The sequence below is a fragment of the Molothrus aeneus genome, chromosome 3, assembly GCF_037042795.1.
Source record: "Molothrus aeneus isolate 106 chromosome 3, BPBGC_Maene_1.0, whole genome shotgun sequence".
In the NCBI taxonomy this organism is placed as follows: domain Eukaryota; kingdom Metazoa; phylum Chordata; class Aves; order Passeriformes; family Icteridae; genus Molothrus; species Molothrus aeneus.
In genome coordinates this window covers 52,076,790-52,093,866 of record NC_089648.1, presented here as the reverse complement: position 1 = coordinate 52,093,866, position 17,077 = coordinate 52,076,790, and the positions used below count along the sequence as shown (strand labels likewise).

Sequence of the window (17,077 nt, the reverse complement as noted above, 5' to 3'; positions counted from 1 at the left end):
ACAAGACTTGTTTTCTATGCTAGGAGGCAAGTAGTGGTTGTGAGGGATGAATTCTTTGTAGTGGTTATGTCTGTAGTGACTGGTGCAAGTTTCTATGCAAATGAGTCATCTACGGCAGAAACCACATAAAGATAATGGCCAAGCTTCAGAGAAATCACATAGGGACTTCCCTTTTATTTTCTTGACTGCCTGCAGCAGCATGGAGCTGGCCAGTAGAAACTTGGTGGTTTCATTAATCCATTATTCTTTGATTGTGAATTAATATATTCATATATGCACATCCAAGTATGCAAACATTATCTCTCACTAGGAGCAGATTGTTGTCAATCTAATATAGAAAATCAGGGAACTGACCTTTCCAAACTGCCAATTTTCTGGTTTGTTTGTTGTGTTTTCAACCAGAAATTTATCTTACTAGAAAATTGGTAAATACATTGCTTAATGCTTTAAGTATTTGGGTTCTCTTAACTGTAGCTCTGACCACAGACTTCTTCCCAGCTCTGCACTGCTTGGCCTATATGGTGTTTCTGAATACAGTCTGACAATCATAATGCCTGTGTAGCTTGGATAGAATGTGAACAGGAAGATTTTAGTGGCGAGAGATATTGAAAATACAATAAAGTACTTTAGATGTGTCTGCAGATAACTGAAAACACAATTTGGAGATAATTGTCTAAACTTATGTAATAGCAGACATTGGACTTATTTCTAGGTAAGGTGCTTACGGTAATGTATATATGGGAGTTTTGGTATGAAATTTTGTTTTATATAGTTTTTCCCTCTTTCTGGGGAAAGTTCACACCTCTTTCCCCCAAACGCTAAATGACACAAATAAGGTCATCCCATGACACCAATCTTATGTTTCTTAAAGTACTTAGAAATATGCTTGAGATTACATTTTTGTAGCAGTACCTACAGCCAAGCAGGTGATTATTTCCAGAATCGGGCTGAAAAATCACAAGGGAGAAACAGAATCCATAACCCAGTCTCAGGCTCTTTTTTTTTTTTTTCCCCCAAGAACTTTTCCTTCATTTTTCTCTTGAAGTTGCAGGCATCACTGTGTCTGTCCTTAGTGTTGGACTTGGAATTTTGGTACCTTTCTCTACCCTCTTACTCCAGTCACTGACCTTTCTGGGGTCAATATGCTTGAGAGTTGTGCTGATTCTTGCTGGAGTCTGGGGGTTCAGCCCTAAGGAGGGATTGAATGAAGGAAACTGTGTATGTTTGGCCAGTTCCTGCTAGCTGGTAAATTGAAATTGCAGCTTTTACAAGCAGGAAGTCACACTTGGTTAGGCCATATGGTATAATGTAGTTGTGTATCTTTTCATGGTGTGGGGTGTCTTGGCTCTGAAATATTTTATGCATGGAAAAGGTCACTTATAATTTATTTTATTGCAGCTTGGTTTCATTGAATTATTGCATGCTTCTTGTTTTACAAGGGTTAAAGTGTTTCATAGAAATATTTCCCTTTAACTCTCTTCATCCAACAAAGTAGCACGTAAATTTTTTCTCTGTGTAGCCACACTCTTTCTGGTTCTGACTCATGTCCTAGAATTCCTTGAATGCCCGAGGAGATCTTTTAGGTTTTGATGACAGTTATTTGAGATTTCAATGAGACTTTGAGATTTATAAATACTTCTTTTTAATAACAGGATATGAACCTGGCTCAAACCCTCTTCAATGATGTCCTTTGTTCAAGACCAAGGAGTTTAACAGGACAGGAGAATTCAAATTCCATTGTTATCTTTAACAAAGGGAATTTACACACACCACCCCTCCAGATGTGGTCCATAGGCACTAAGACATTCTGGCCTCTCTCTGCATGACCCACAGACACGGCTGTGTCTGTTGAGTGTCTTCCTTTCCTGCTCCTTCTTTCCAGGCAGCTGTGCTGGTGCTGCTGTCCCGGCTGATGCTGCTGTGCAGGCACAGGCTCTGACAAGTGGCCTGCCCAGAATGGTGGCGTTCCTGTACCAGGACTGCCAAAACTCAGCTCTTTGGCTGCGTGTTTGGAGGAGTCCTGTGCCAGCACCTGACGGGTGTGGGATGCCACTGGCTTGACCTGGGAAACTCCAGTGGGTTCCATACATGCCAGTGGCAGGTACTTTTTGCCAGCAGTGGAATGAGCTATGTGTTGCCTAATTCTACACTGCAATAAATTCCATTCTTTTGGATTGTGCTCTTACCAGACACTTTTAACAGCCAACTCTCCAGCTTGTAATTCTATTTTGAAGAGCATTGCCATGCTTTTGAAGTGACTTTTGAAATGCTTTCAGGTTGTGCCTGGCCTGCCGCTTTATGAGCTCCGCATCTGTCTCAGATCTGAATCTCTTGGTGTTTCACTTGTTTTAGATTTCTTCCTAAAGCTGGAATATTTGGAGCAAGAGTTTTGGTTTTGGTTTTCCCTTTTTATTTTAAAGTAGCACAATTATTTTAGTGTAGACAGCTTTTAAAGGAGAGAACAGATTTAAGAAAAAATTGTCAGCATATTTCTACTTACTAAAGATGCCATGGGAAGTGAAACATCACCTTTTTTAACCTGCTTTTTAATACATAAGAAAACCTTGACAGGCTTTTTTTCAAAGATGGAAACGTTGTTATAGTCTATCTAAACTGGTTTTGTGAAAGTGGTTTTTTTAAGTTCCTGAGAACTGAGCTTGCAGTCTCAGCCCTTAAAATGTGCCATTACTGAGTATTTAAATCATTACTGTCCAGAGATTTGTTACCCAATAAAAATCACTTTATCCTCTGTCTGCTGCTTATGCTTTGCTTCACTGGTGTGTGTGGTATCAACATTTTGTGAGTTTCTCCTGATTTATTCAATGTTCTAAGAAAGTAGAGTAAGTAAGTTGTGAAAGTATGCTAGTAAAAAAATATTAAGAAAGAATTAAACAAGTCTTCTTTATTTGTCACAAGTGCAAAAATTGAAATAAACATGTTTTAACTACTCTTGGGGGTTGCCTCTGCTAAGGAATTTTGCAAGAGGAATTGTCCTTCATTTCACTTCAAAGTGTCAGCAATATATGGGATATTTATTTGTTTTCTGTATTTCTCACTGAGCTCTTTGCCTCTTGAGATTTATAAAGAGAAGTCTCTTTCTTTGCTCTTCTGTCATGCATTGCAAGCAGTTCAGTTTGTCCTTTTTATACCCCGAGGTTTCAGGTTTTAACTGCTGAAGTTAATTAGGAGCATAAGATTGCATATTATTAGCAAATCTCTGAAAGTACTATTTATGCTGTTTATCTGTAGTTCAAGAAGTAAAAGGACATTTGAGGGTTACAGTCTATTTTCCTCATTTGGGAGATTAACCTTGTTCCTCATTGGGAAATAAATACAAAATGCAGACTTACTCATTCAGGAAGTATGCTGGTTTTATGTTAAAGTAGCCAATGGCAAGTTTGATCTGTGGTCTGACTTAATGTCTCAATGTTCAGTATGTGCCCATTGAATTTGCTTGTTGCAGAAATGCACAAATATAACACAATCATCTGACCCTTTATTTATTTAATTAACTAATTCTTACTTCACTAAAATATGTGTAATTCCTCTTGAAATCAACCTCTGGTGTTGTGTCTACATCAAATCATGTTATCTTGCATAAAAAAATTCCAGTTCTGTCTGGAATTAGACTGAGAGTCTGGAAGTATAAACTCTCTCTTTTTGTACATCAAGACATATCAATATATTATCATCAAGATATTATATTTTAGCTTATGGCAAGACTGATTTATTCCTGCTCTTATTTTAGAACAGTGTAAATTTTACATGTGCTCATGTATTTCTTTATTTATTTTGACTGATGTGGCATCTGTACCATAGAATAAAATTGTTAATAATGATCAGGTAGATTTGAAAATAAAGTGAGTACTCTTTTTTCTTCTAGGGTGGTGTTTGGAGATGTGCATTTCTATCTCATCATGTTTTACTCTCTATGGTTTTACAGCATTTTAACCCTACCTTTGCACTGTAGTCTTGTTGATTGAGAAAATAGCATTGGTTCCCATGCAATAGGAATAATAGCAATCTGAACATTTTATGAATACTGGATAACTAAGTTTCCTGCCTTTCTCTTTGTTCCTTAGCTCCAGAAGAAAAGGATGCAATTAAAGGACAGTATGAAAAGCTCATGGATGCTTATGGCTGCTTAGGAGAGCTTCAGCTTAGATGTGGTAAGTCACCATCTGTATGCCCGAGATTATAAAATGCCCAGACAATGCTAAATGATAATAAGTGGCTAAAGTTGTCTAATTCCTTAAATTGTGAAAGCTAGTTGTACTTTGTCATGTACAGTCTGGAAAATATCTGTTTCTTTTTCTATTTTGGACCAAAACCATATCACTGAATGATGGATGGATTTTTTCTTAATTTGTTTTGTCTAACATTCTTAGCTGCCTGAAGATAATTGCCATTCTTCCCCTACCACATTTGTCCAAGGCAAGCTATGATTTCTTAATTCTTCTCTTCTTTAAGGATCATGTTTAGACACTGATTATCATGGTCATCTGAGAGCACAGTACTGCAGATTGCCAGTTCTTGCTATAATGCCTAATTGCCTTTAATCAGTCATATGGATAAGGATTTGCAGAAGGCCTCTGGCTTCAATTAGTGTAGTAAGGAATGTTTATTGTCATCAATATAAATTTTGGTACAGTTTGGGAATCTTGATTTAGCAAAGGACTTGTCATTACACTGCCTGCAGGAATGTTAATGGAAATAACATGTTTTAAGAAGAGAACTGCAGTGATTGATTTGAAGATAATAGGGCCTTACACAGTGCTTAAAAATCACAGGTGATTTAGATGCATAAATAAAAAAGCACTGTACGCGTTGTTCCCGGGTCGGTACAATGAGCCCTAATTTTCACTTGGAGAAATGACAAGACTTTTCCACGTAACTTGATGCTTGGTCAAGGAATCTACCAAAGGCAGTGGTGGTGTGAGCTGTGGTGTATTTAGGCCAGTAGATATAACTGTGTCATTTTAAACCCTGTTTACCATTTTGCAGCCTGAGAAATATGACTTGAAATTGACCTGAAGAGGCAATTGCAATGTGAAGGATTTTTGTGTCATAATTTAAAACTGTAGGTCCATCTAGTCTTTTTTAATGAATGTGGACTTTTTGTTTGTTTTGTTTCTTGTGGAGTTAATTAGACATTTCTCTGGGGATTTATATCAATTTGCTAATGTAATTTAAAGTGGAGGACTCGTGATTAGTTTTTCTTGGCACTTGGGTCTGTTTTTCTTCATAGAAGTCTAATGAATCCTGTTGTAGTAATAAAGGAATGTAGCTATTTAATTCAATCTCTTCAAGCTACATATAAGGGTAGTTTTTGTATGTGGTGGGAACCAAATATATCCAATTTTGTCTTCATGTTAAAAGGTGAATGATTTCAAATGGGGTGTGAAATATTCTCAGCCTTACTGTTTCTCATGTCCTTATTTCTTCTCAAACAACATATGCTTAACTTCAGTGCTCTGAAAGTGTGAGGGTTTTTCCTTTCTGAGCTTTGTCACTGTACCTCTGCCTTGTTCTAGCATTAGATTACAAGTTCTGGTACAGGACTTGCTTTGGAAGGGATTGTTAAAATTCAGTGAAAAGTCAGAGGGTCATGCTGTAATGGTAAGTGAAGGTAAGCAAACCTTTTCTGCTTCTGAACATGTTTCAAAAAGCAAAGATACATGTCTGCTATCTCACTATTCAAGACATAGCCCAAGTTTTTGTCACAGTCTGGTTTAGACTTTCCATCTTACATGTGAGTTCCATCCCTTTAGCTGTTGCTTATGTAAAAGATTAACACTACAAAGAAATTGTACTGGGTTTGTGTAGCAAGGTTTTGGTAGCAGGAGGGGCTACAGGTGTGGTTTCTCTAAAAGCTGCTGGAAGCTTCCCCTGTGTCCAGTGGAGCCAATGCCAGTGGGCTCCAAGACAGAGGTGCTGCTGGTCAAGGCTGAACCCATCAGCAACAGTGGTAGTGCCTCTGGGATAACAGATTTAAGAAGAGGGAAAAAACCTGCCCAGCTGAAGCTGGAGAAGGGCAGAGTTAGAATATGTGAGAGAAAGAGCTCTGCAGACACCAAGGCCAGTGAGTAAGGAGGGGCAGGAGGTGCTCCAGGTGCCTGAGCTCAGATTCCCCTGCAGCCCGTGGTGCAGACCATGGGGAAACAGCTGTGCCTCTGCAGCCCATGGGGTCCATGGTGGAGCAGAGATCCACCTGCAGCCCATGCCAGAGCAGGGGGATGCCTGAAGGTGGCTGTGACCCTTTGGGAGGCACACTCTGGAGCAGGCTTCTGGGAGGACCCATGGAGAGAGGAGCCCATGCTGGAGCAAATTTACTGGCCAGGTTTGTGACCCTGTGGTGGATCCACCCTGGAGCAGTTTGTTCCAGAAGGCCTGCACCCTGTGTGAGGGACCCACTCTGGAGCAGTTTGTGAAGAACTGCAGCCCATGGGATGGAGTCATGCTGGAAAAGTTCAAGGAGATCTTTCTTCTATGGCAGGGTCTCCATGCTGGAGCAAGGGAAGAGTGTGAGGAGTCCTCCCCATTAGGAGAAAGGAGTGGCAGAGACAATGTGTGATGAACTGATCATAGCCCCTATTTCTCATCTCCCTGTACCACTGGGGAAGAGAAAATTGGGAGTAAAGTTAAGCCTGGGAAAAAAGGAGATGTGGAGAAAGGTGTTTTGCTCATTGTCCTACTCTGTTTTGATTAGTGATAAATAAAACTAATTTCCCTGAGTTAAGTCTGTTGTGCCCATAACTGCTAAATGATCTCTCCCTGCCCTTATCTTGAGCCATAAGCATTTCATTTTATTTTTCTCCCCTGCCCAGCTGAGGAGGGGAGTAACAGAACAGCTTTCGTGGGCACCTGGCATCCAGCCAGGTTGAGTCAAACGACCACAGGAATGGAATGTAGCTTTTTCCATTTTTGTATAATGTATTTTAGCAGCTGCTAACAAAGGCATAATTGGCTAGCTCTTCACTGAGCTTCAGTGATTGCATAGACTTTGTTCAGAAGTATCAGCATTTTTTCTTACTACTGGAAACATGCAGACCATAAGTATTAAATTAACTGGGAGTATTTGTGAAAATACATTCCACTGGGATGTTAAGAGTATATTTGTAGAGCAGAAGGGAAAACTTTTTGCCAAGACATGAAAGATGTCTCTGAACATTTTAATTAATCTGTAAATATCGCTACTTAGAAATCCAAATAAATCACATTGTATGCCTGCCAAAGTAGATCATGCTTTTCATAAGAAAGTAGATGAAATATGTGAAACTGACTCACAAAGTTAATGTTTCCCACCAGTAATAACATTCACTTGTATGTACTTATGTCTGTTAACATGACTCACTAAGTTCTTCTGCTTTCTTTTGTGAGATGGATGGCAGCAGAATGAATTGTACAGTGTCTCTGAGCTGTACCTCAGCCAAGATTTTGCTGCCAAAGAAGATCTAGCAGTGACAAATACATCTTAAGCAAAGTGTTAAAAGAGCTGGCTTTACAGTGTTTTTTTCAGATACTGTGATGTCAGGATGAGATGCATACATAAGGGGATATTTTAACACCATCAGCACATAGGTTGTTTGGTTTAATACAGCTGCTGTATTTGGGAGGCATTCTGAATTCATGAGATTGCGTATATACTCTCACTCTTGTACATGTACAGTGTATAGTTGAAAGGAAGACATTTCAAAAGCAAAAAGGACAACTAAGAACCTGTCTTCTGTTCCTTTTGCACGTATCCTAAAAATGTGGTTGTGTTTAGAAGAAAAAGAGGAGTATCTTTGAGACTAAGATGATAGTTTGGAAAGTCTTGGCTCTTTTCATAATTCTGCTGTAGATATACTCAGGAATTTTCAGCTAGGTGGTTAGAATGTACTGCTCTTCTGTGTTCTGTTGCTATTTTTGAAGACAGATGAGAGGCAAAATTGGTTTTTAGTGGTCTACAAAATTGAATGGAGTATGTGTGGAGTGGAAATGGAAAAGTCTGAGGGAACATAAGGCATGACTGTGATGGAATGGAGAAAGAGCAAAAATTGGAGAAAATTATTTTGGAAAGAAAAGACGGTCTTGAGTGAAATAGTTACTGTTAAGAAGGACAAAATAAGAATTGAATATTGGACTCCTTTTCACTGTAGCTCAAAATAGGCAACATTGAAATCATCCCCTAAGCTGCAGGGGAAACAATTGCCTTGAGTCGTGTAGACAGGTTAAATACAGAAACTGCAGCTTATTATTGTACAGTGTGACGTACCAGAACTGCATTTCCTGTTCAACTTGGATAAAGGCAGTTGGTTTCACAAGAACGTTTGAAAAAATGGATGGAAATTATTATTGTCTTGTTTCTGTGCCAAATATTCTTCATCCTCTGCCTCTCTTGTGCAGCCTAATAAAAGGGCATTCAGCACATATCACTGTGAGCAAAACATTTCTTACATTTCTTCAAAAGTCTTCTTTACAGATTGTTGTAGTGATTGATAGCTGTAATAGGGCAAAATAATGATCTTGGTTACAATGCATGAACATTTGTACCCATTTATCTGAGATCAAAGTTTGGCCATAAACTTTGAAATATTTTTTTTCTTTAGTACTATATGTCGGTTTTGCTTTTTCATAGATATGTTGCTGTAGAAAGCATGACCAGTAAGGAACACTTCACTTCTTGCTCTAAAATTATTTCAGAGATTTCTTTAAAACATTCCATATTGCATCCCAAGGACAGGAACAACATTTCTACAGTTGTGACCTTCAATTGAAGTTCTTACATTCCTAAATCACTTTCTTCTATGTGTACAGTTTAGAAGGCTAGTCTTATGAGGATTGTACTTTAAACTACTTGTGTAAATTAAAGGAGAAATAAAAAGATTTTTATTTTCCAAGGTGGGGTATGGTAAATAGTGTACAGCTGAGGTGGTTGGTGATTGGTACCAAGAGAAACTGACCTGAAAAGGCAACTGAAATCTCAAGGACTTTCATGTCATAATTTAAAACTGTAGGCCCATCTAGATGTTGCTGGCAAAGAAGGGAAGACAGGGAAAGCCTTCTCTGTGTGTAGCTGTATAACTTAGTGGTGAGTAATTTCTTATACCTTAATGGAAACATGACTAAAAGATCATAGTGGAGCAGTGTTTTGGCAGCATTAATTCTGCTGTGAGAGGTTCTAAAAGGATGAAAAGTTGTCAGGAGCATTACTTCCATTCAGAACCCAATGGCTACATCTGTGCTGTGAATAAAATGGGCAGGACACAGGCACAGAGGATAGGATATTGTGATTAGCTTGTTCCCTGTGCCAAGAGGACATGTGCATCAAGCAGGGATCTTCCTCCTGCAGACAGTGCAGTGATAGCCCAGAGCTGGTTCCCAGGACCATTGTCCAAATACCACCAATGAAAGTGCTATCAGAGGATGGGGCTTGGGACTTCTTTCCAAGGTACAGAGTCAGAGAGATTTGTGTTAAACTGGGGCTGTGACGTTATAGAGTTTCTGCATTGTCTGTTTTGCAGCAAATCCCGAGTGATTTAAGCAAATAAGAGAAGTTAGAGCTTTCTGAAGACCACTTCAACTCACAGAGCAGCCTGGGAGGACCAAGCAGCAAAGCAGGCTAGCTTTAACATAACATACCTTAAATCTCTCTTTTCATCCTTTTTCTCCAGTTTCTGGGCTGTAAGTGAGCTCCTTTGCCAGCCTGTCTCTGTTCAAAGGCATCATGAAAAGGTATCATGTGCCTGGTGGTTGCTCTCTAATTTGGAGTACTGTAGAGAGTACAGTACTTTCACTATTCACACAGTTATTTTGTGTGAATAGAACTGTAGAGTGGCTCAAGTCAGAGGAGACCTTTATAGACCATCTACTCCCAATGTCCCTGTCATGGGCAGGGACACTACCTCTAGACCAGGTTATTCAAAGCCCCTGCCAACCTGGCTTGGAACACTTCCCAGGGGTTGGGCACCCACAACTTCCCTGGAAAACCTGTTCCACTGTTTCAGTACTCTCATTGTAAAAGATATCTTCCTTATATTCAATCTAAATTTTCCCTCTTTCAGTGAAAAACTGTTGCCCCTTGTCTTATCACTACAGGCCCTTGTGAAAAGTCTCTCTCCATCTTTTGTTATAGGCCCCCTTTCAAATATTGAAAGACTGTAATAAGGTTTTCCCTGAGCCTTCTTTTCTCCAGGCTGAACAACCCTGACTCTTTCCTGTGGAGTTACTGCCCAGTGGCAGAAAAGTATCACAGCTTTAGAAAACCAATCTCCTTATACTTCAGGGACAATGCAATACTTTCTCAGGCATGATTACTTTTTTGGAGCTTTTTAGCTAGTGATTTAAGGGAGTAGAGATGCTGGACCTTGCAGTATGTGGATGAGTACCCCATTTGGGGGTGAGTGGTTGAGTGGAGGAGATAGTAAAAAGAGTTTATAGTCTCTGGTAAGCAAAAGCAAGTTTCTAGCTAAGGCAAATATTCCTATTCAATTCCTTCTTGAATTAGAGGATCATTCTGTTTAGATCCAGTGATTTTCCACTGGTTACAATCTCCTGCAACAGGACAGAACCACAGGTAACAAGCCCTGTATTATTAAGCTTTTGTTCTCTTTGGCTAATTTAATGTTGACTTTATCATTTGATGTCTTCTGAACCATCTAGGAAAGCTTAAGGTCACCAAAGGCAATAAAAGTACTTGTACTCTTTGTCTCAGCATCACTCCCAGGCAGCTCTCCAAGTCCTTCACTACTGGCTTTTTGTGACTAACAAAGCTGACTGATATTAAGGCATGCTAATAGTGTATCTATGTATTGCTTCCAAGGTCTTGTGAGTGAAGGTTACTTTGAGCTGATCAGTTTTGCATGGTTTCAGCTAAGTCACAGAAGCTTTTGGCTATCCTGAGAGATGGCTAACTCCTCCTAACCCTTTCTGGAGGCTGCAAGGCAGTATTTGGCCAGTTATGAGCTCTTGTGGTGATAACTGATGTGTCTCCTCCTCTTTATTCTTTATAATTACACAAAGTCATGTGCAAAAGAGGAATAAATTGTCAGTATTTCTAGCCCTCTGCTGCAATATCACAAGCACAGAAAATATATGTCTTGAAAGCACTCGAGAAGGAGAACACGGCACAGCGTTGTTACAGAAAGAAATGTGATGAACAGAGCTTTTTAGTAAATACCACCTACACTGGCCTTTATACAAAACTGGAGTCAGCAGAACAGAATGAATAAGATCTAATCTCCCACCTTGTCCTGCCATTCCAGTCCCACGTGCCTACACAAATATTCTGGCCCTGCTGAAAACCACCCCTAACTCTAGCTTCTGTAGCCAGCTTGTTATCTGAAAGCAAGGACTCCCCTACTGGTGTTTCAGAAAAAGAGTAGTTGTTGTGTGAGAGCTGGTGTGCATTTTCAGACAGTGGGTCACCCTGGAGGGTTGAAAAGTGATCCTAAGAAGTGTTCCCTTTTGCTGTCTGAAGCCATACTGTCCCAGATTGTCACTGTGCCCTTAGCTAATTAACTTCCTCTCGGCAGGTCAGCTGTTGGTTCTGCTGTGCTAAATTAATAAATCTTGGCTCATTTCCACCTTTTCTTACTAACTGAAGTGACTAGGATGACATTGTCTCCATTACAGGCCAATTTAAGTGAATCAAGCAGTTTCTTTGTAGCAAAACCAGCATTTCCAGAAAAATTGTTTTACTGTTTCTTAATTACCATTTCAGAGAGAATGAGCAGAGGTGGAGATGGTTCTGTGTATGAGAAAGATCTGATTACAGTGATGTTCTCAAGCTCCAAATTTTTCTTTTAGTTTTGGGGCCCTGAAGTTCAGCTGCTTCGTGATTTCACAGTTATGGCAGCTGTAATGGTTCTAGTGATAGCTGAGGTTGTTGTTGAATCATGTACGTGCTTTAGTGATACAAAAAGCAAAATCTCAAGAATTGGTAATACTGAAATTTTACAAATGTCTGAACATGCCCAGCTTCAGCTGAAGCCAGTAAAGAATCTGAATGCTCTGTGTTCTGTAGGGTGATGAAATTGATTTTTTGAGTATTGTTCCAATGGTAAGCACTTTGCTCTTCATAAAGTCAGTGGGGAAAACACACTCTAGTGCAACAAAGGATGTCGATGGAGAAGTGTTATGGAATATTGTGCAATAGCAGCCACTTCTCTGCAGTTAAGAGGAATTCAGAAATGTGAAGAACGCGGCCTGCCTGCCTGATTTTCCTGTTTGTTCTCTCGTGAAGCAAAGACGCTGGCCTCTGCTGGAATCCTGTCGGCACTGCATGTGACAGGACTGATGAGGAGCCCAGTCCCCCTGGAAATAACCCTTTTGTAACTGTCTGTCACTTTTTAGGTAACACTCGGCTGCACTTTCTGGTCCTGGTGACAGGCTGTACGTCGGTGGGCAAAATCCTGGATGCTGAAGTTTACAAAATTACTGCAACAGATTTCTGTCCTCTCCAGGAAGAAACCAAGGAAGATGAGCGCGTTACTGCCTTGAAGAAAATACTGAACTCTGGGATGTTCTATTTCTCCTGGCCTAATGCAGGCTCAAACTTTGACCTGACTGTGCGGGCTCAGAAGCAGGGTGATAACAGCTATGAATCTGGTAACTCGTTCTTCTGGTTAGTACTGCATGTTCTTCCTGAGTCTTCTGTTGTCTCCACCTGTATATCATTGCTCAGACGTTCTCAGAGGGAAGTGAACATGTGCACTTCAAGTCCATCTCCTTTGACATGTCCTTTTACAGGGCAGGTGGCTTTAATGAATTCATAGTAATTTGTATTTAATTAAAATTAATCTGATAATGAAGTGCCATTATAAAATGACATTTTATGCTTCAAAGGGGGAAATACAAGATATGTATTGCTCATGCTACAGAAACATCTCTCTGTATGTCATGAATAGTTTCCTCTGCAGTCCTTTTTAATAATTTTCTTTAAAGTTATCTAATGGAAGCCTGCACTTGAACTGTTCATAAATCCCATTGTTTGCACTGAAGTATCTGTTATTTTTTAAAAGTAGGTGTTTAAAGTCTGTAGTTTATTGTTTCAGTAATGTGTACCAGTTTTTATGTTGAAAACATCAATATTAATATGTTTACAGCTCAGTGCAAACATAAGTTGCACAAAAGAAAACTCCCGCGATGCACTGCTCTGTGCTTTTTACTTTCTTGTGCTTATAAAGCAAAGAAAAATTATCTTATATTGTGGTAAGTATTGTTTGAGGGGAAAAGAGTAAACACAATGCTGGATTGATTTAATTCAGTTTGTTTGCTTTGCAAGTTTTGGCATAATGCTTGCATTTCTATACCCTTCCCCACGCCCACCCCCTTCTTTTTAAACAAAAAGTCACACAGCAGGCATAGCTGTTCTGGAAATAAATGAGGGCTTGATGTAGGTGGAAAATAACTGGCAGGGTTAAATGTGAATGTGCTGCTAGAACGTGCAGTGAGGCTTGTGGCCCAAAGAAGGTGAATATTAAATAAGCAAAAAAGTTCATAATGGGTGATAAATTAACACGAGAGAGCAATTCAGTTAGGCTAAATAATCTTTCCTGCTATGATGTGATTTTGACTGGTAAAATCTAGTGGGTTGACTTTAAAACTGAAAAAAGATACATAATAAATACTTGCTTTCAACTGTGCTAATGATGCATCCCTCTCCAAAAGGTCACCAAGCATTGTCAAGTCAGACACATGGCAGAAATTAGTTGTACTCCAATGACGAGACTGCTAAGATGGCAATATCCCATAATAAAGAACATTTAAAACAACTCTTTCCCCCTCTACTGTCTTTTGAAACTTTTCTTCTTGGAAGATAAGTATATTTGCTGCTTCTGGCTAATCTAGAAGTAAATTCTGAAGAGTTTCCATTCTCCAGTACGTTGTAGAACAGGGAAAAATGGTGACAACGTCACATTAAAGGCAAAAAGATGCTCCAAAAAAACTTATCTTGAGGTATTTAGGTGATATGGGAAATTTCAGACAAAAACCAGATGCCTGAGGAAAGTAAACAATGAGATAAATAGTTATGCAATGAAAAGTATAAGATGACCTTCCTTATAGGCAACACAAACTGCCTGTTTAATAAACTGCAACAATAACAAACAATTCTACTGGAATTTGCTTGAGTGAGGACTTCCTATGCAAGTAGAAGTGGGAGAAAGAGGTGGAAAAGATAGCAAAAACTGAGCTCAAAAAGAGCTAAATTGAGCTTAAAAAAAGAGCTGCTTTTTTCATTACATATTTAAATTAAAAATGTAACAATGCCTTGCACCTTTTTTGTTAAATGCTGTACTCTAAAAGAACAATTCTTCAAGGGTTTCACTCTCTTTTACAGATCCTCTATTGAGCAATGCATGGTCATGAAAGATATTTTCCTGGCCCCTCTTATGTGATTAAAAGCACATTTTGAAACATGAAATAAAGAAAAACATCATAATAGAAGAGTTATTGTTATCATTGTTAACTAGACATGACAGGTTTATTGAATTGTTGATCTTGAAGGTTAGAACAGATGTTCCTCTTCATTTTAGTAGAACTTTTTGCAATATATCCAGTGACTTACAGATCCAGTTTCTGCTTGAATTTTTTTTCTCTGAAAATCCTGGTGGATTTTGAACCAATTCTTCATCCTGCAGTGAATGCTAAGGTCCAGACAGTACTCTTCCAAAAAAAGTAATTAGCTTGACATCACTGTAATTTATGAAAAGATTACTAAATATAAATTTCTGGAGCTGAAAGAGGTGACATTTGCATCTGAATTTATAAGACAGGTACAAGATATAAAGACAGCACCTTGGTGGTAGCTGTGTGGTTAAAATTTGCCACGTTTAGTTCACGGTAGTAGTTCACAAGGGTTTCTTCTCGATATTTCCTGGGCAGAGATAAGGTACAGCAGAAAAGGGGTCATAAAACATTACTTGATTAAATTAGTGATTGTTGTCAGGTGGTACCCATGCCTGTCTGTTAGTTTTACTCAGTAATGTGTCTGTATGTTGTTGAACCTTTCAGGAACCAGCTATTGCATGTGCCCTTCAAACACTACCAGGTGAACTGTTCCGACTGGCTGCTGAAGGTGGTCTGTGGGGTCGTGGACATCCGCACTGTTTATGCTTCCCACAAGAAGGCCAAAGCCTGCCTCATCTCCCGCATCAGCCGCGAGCGGGCCGGTGTCCGCTTCCACGTCCGAGGGGTCAATGATGATGGACATGTGTCTAACTTTGTTGAGACAGAGCAGGTGAGTGCGTGTATCCAATGGCTTTGCATCATTTAGTCCACTCGTATTTAATTGGGCCAGAATTTTCAACGAGAATTAAAGAAACTCAGCAAGATTTTTTTCAAGAATATTTAAAATATTATTGCATGGCTGCTCTGTTTGTTCTTGTCCATTAAGCATTTCTTTGCAATCTGCTCTTTCTCTCTGTTTCTGACTTTTCCCATTCACATGGTTTTCACTAAAGCTTTTCATTTTTTTTCCTGAGTGTGAAAGTCTGGCCATTTGATACTGTAATGAAATGTAGACAAGGGTTTTTAGACCATTCAGGAAGGTGTCTAGCAAAGGTGCTGGGACCTCATCTTTGCCTAGTAAAGTTCACTGTCAAATCATCTTTGTCCAGTAAAGAAAATGTTGAAAAAATAACATCTTCTCAGAGTCAGCCAAATTCCAGCTCAACTAATTTTGGAGGAGACTGCTTTTATATTCCCCACTGGTTTGTGGGGGATTCTTTCCAATGTGAGGTGGTATGACAGTTTATATACATACGTGGTAAAAGCCTCATTTCCAGCTGATGCTGAGACAAATTATGTGTGTGAAATGCATTCAGCAGGCTCCCTTGATTGGCACAGCCAAACAAAACAATTGAATCACTTGGTTTTATTGCACATGGTTTAGCTTGCTGCCTTGAAATTCAGTAAAAAGCACTGGACCATGGAGAATCTGAAGTCTTCTGTGCCAGCTGAAGTGAGTGCTTTCTTACTCAAGTACAATCACCTTTTCCTTTTTGAACTGAAGTAGTAATTACTAGCAGTCAGAACCATCATACAGAAATGGATCACTGTATAAACAGAATAGACAAATGGCTGGTAGTTTTCAACAAAGAACAGGGATTTGCTTCTAGAATTTGGTTGTCTTCAGCGTCTTCTGGGCATATCTACAGAGCTGGATATGTGGTATAGATTGTGTATGTATGTGTCTGTATATGTAGGTGCATGTACAATGAAAGTAGATTGCTTCTGTGATGTTCATAAGGGGAGCATGAAAGAGTGAGAGCAGCATGGAGATACTTGAGCTGTGTCATTGAAAGCCTGTGCCTGATGGCTAAGGAGGGCACCCCCTCTCAAAGGTGCCCACAGTTTTGGGGCTGACAGCACTAGTATTTCCTCATGGCAATGTGTGAATGTAGCAGCTCTCACCCAGTGAGCTCCTTCCTGTTATCCCACTGCATGAGCCAGGCATGCCTTCAGGCAACTGTTTGTCCAAAATCCAGCCATATTTGGGTACTTTCCACATTTCCTCTAAGATGTTGTTGTCGTAATACTGCTTTAACCTTTTCACCTGGTTCTGCCTAAAGGCACATGTAGAGTTACCTTAGATTTGGCAGTGCTTTGATCCTCAGGAGGATGCCTGGAGGAGTTGCAGACTGGTATTCCCCAGCCTGCTGGTGAGGTTTGATTCCCAAGAGGTGCTCAAAGCATGCCCAATGTTACACATGTGACTTTCTGTCCAGTGGTCAGAGTTCTCTCTGGGCATGTGGGTGACTTTTTGCTCATGTCCCTCCTTTTCCTGGTTTGCCTGCATTTTCAGTTAGGCTAACAGTTTTCCACTTAGTGTTCAGGCTCCCACAAATTCTGCCTGTTAAATGTGAAGCTCTTCCCCTGTAGTGCTTGGGTCTCTAATGTCAGCCTCCGAATTCTCTGCTAATAATTCTCTTGTGTGCTGCTGCTCCAAAGCAACTACAAGTGAACTCTTGCAACATCTACATCTTTCTAGAAAGTCTGTCAGTGCATTGGGAAATTCAGCTATGTCTGTTTACTGGAAAGTGGAATTTTCCTTTGGAACCTGGGGACAGAAGAAAGGAGATCTGCCATTTTA

The 17,077-nt window shown here is 39.7% G+C and overlaps 1 protein-coding gene across 1 annotated transcript in view; it reads left to right on the top strand.

Moving 5' to 3' along the window:
* Positions 1–4,104: 4,104 nt before the first annotated feature.
* SYNJ2 (synaptojanin 2) overlaps positions 4,105–17,077 on the top strand; it is a 54,744-nt gene continuing 41,771 nt past the window's right edge. The window contains exons 1-3 of the mRNA XM_066546924.1: positions 4,105–4,169; positions 12,337–12,607; positions 14,998–15,223. Coding sequence (XP_066403021.1) covers positions 4,127–4,169; positions 12,337–12,607; positions 14,998–15,223 — 540 coding nt within the window. The 5' untranslated portion in view covers positions 4,105–4,126. The remainder of the gene's footprint in view (positions 4,170–12,336; positions 12,608–14,997; positions 15,224–17,077) is intronic.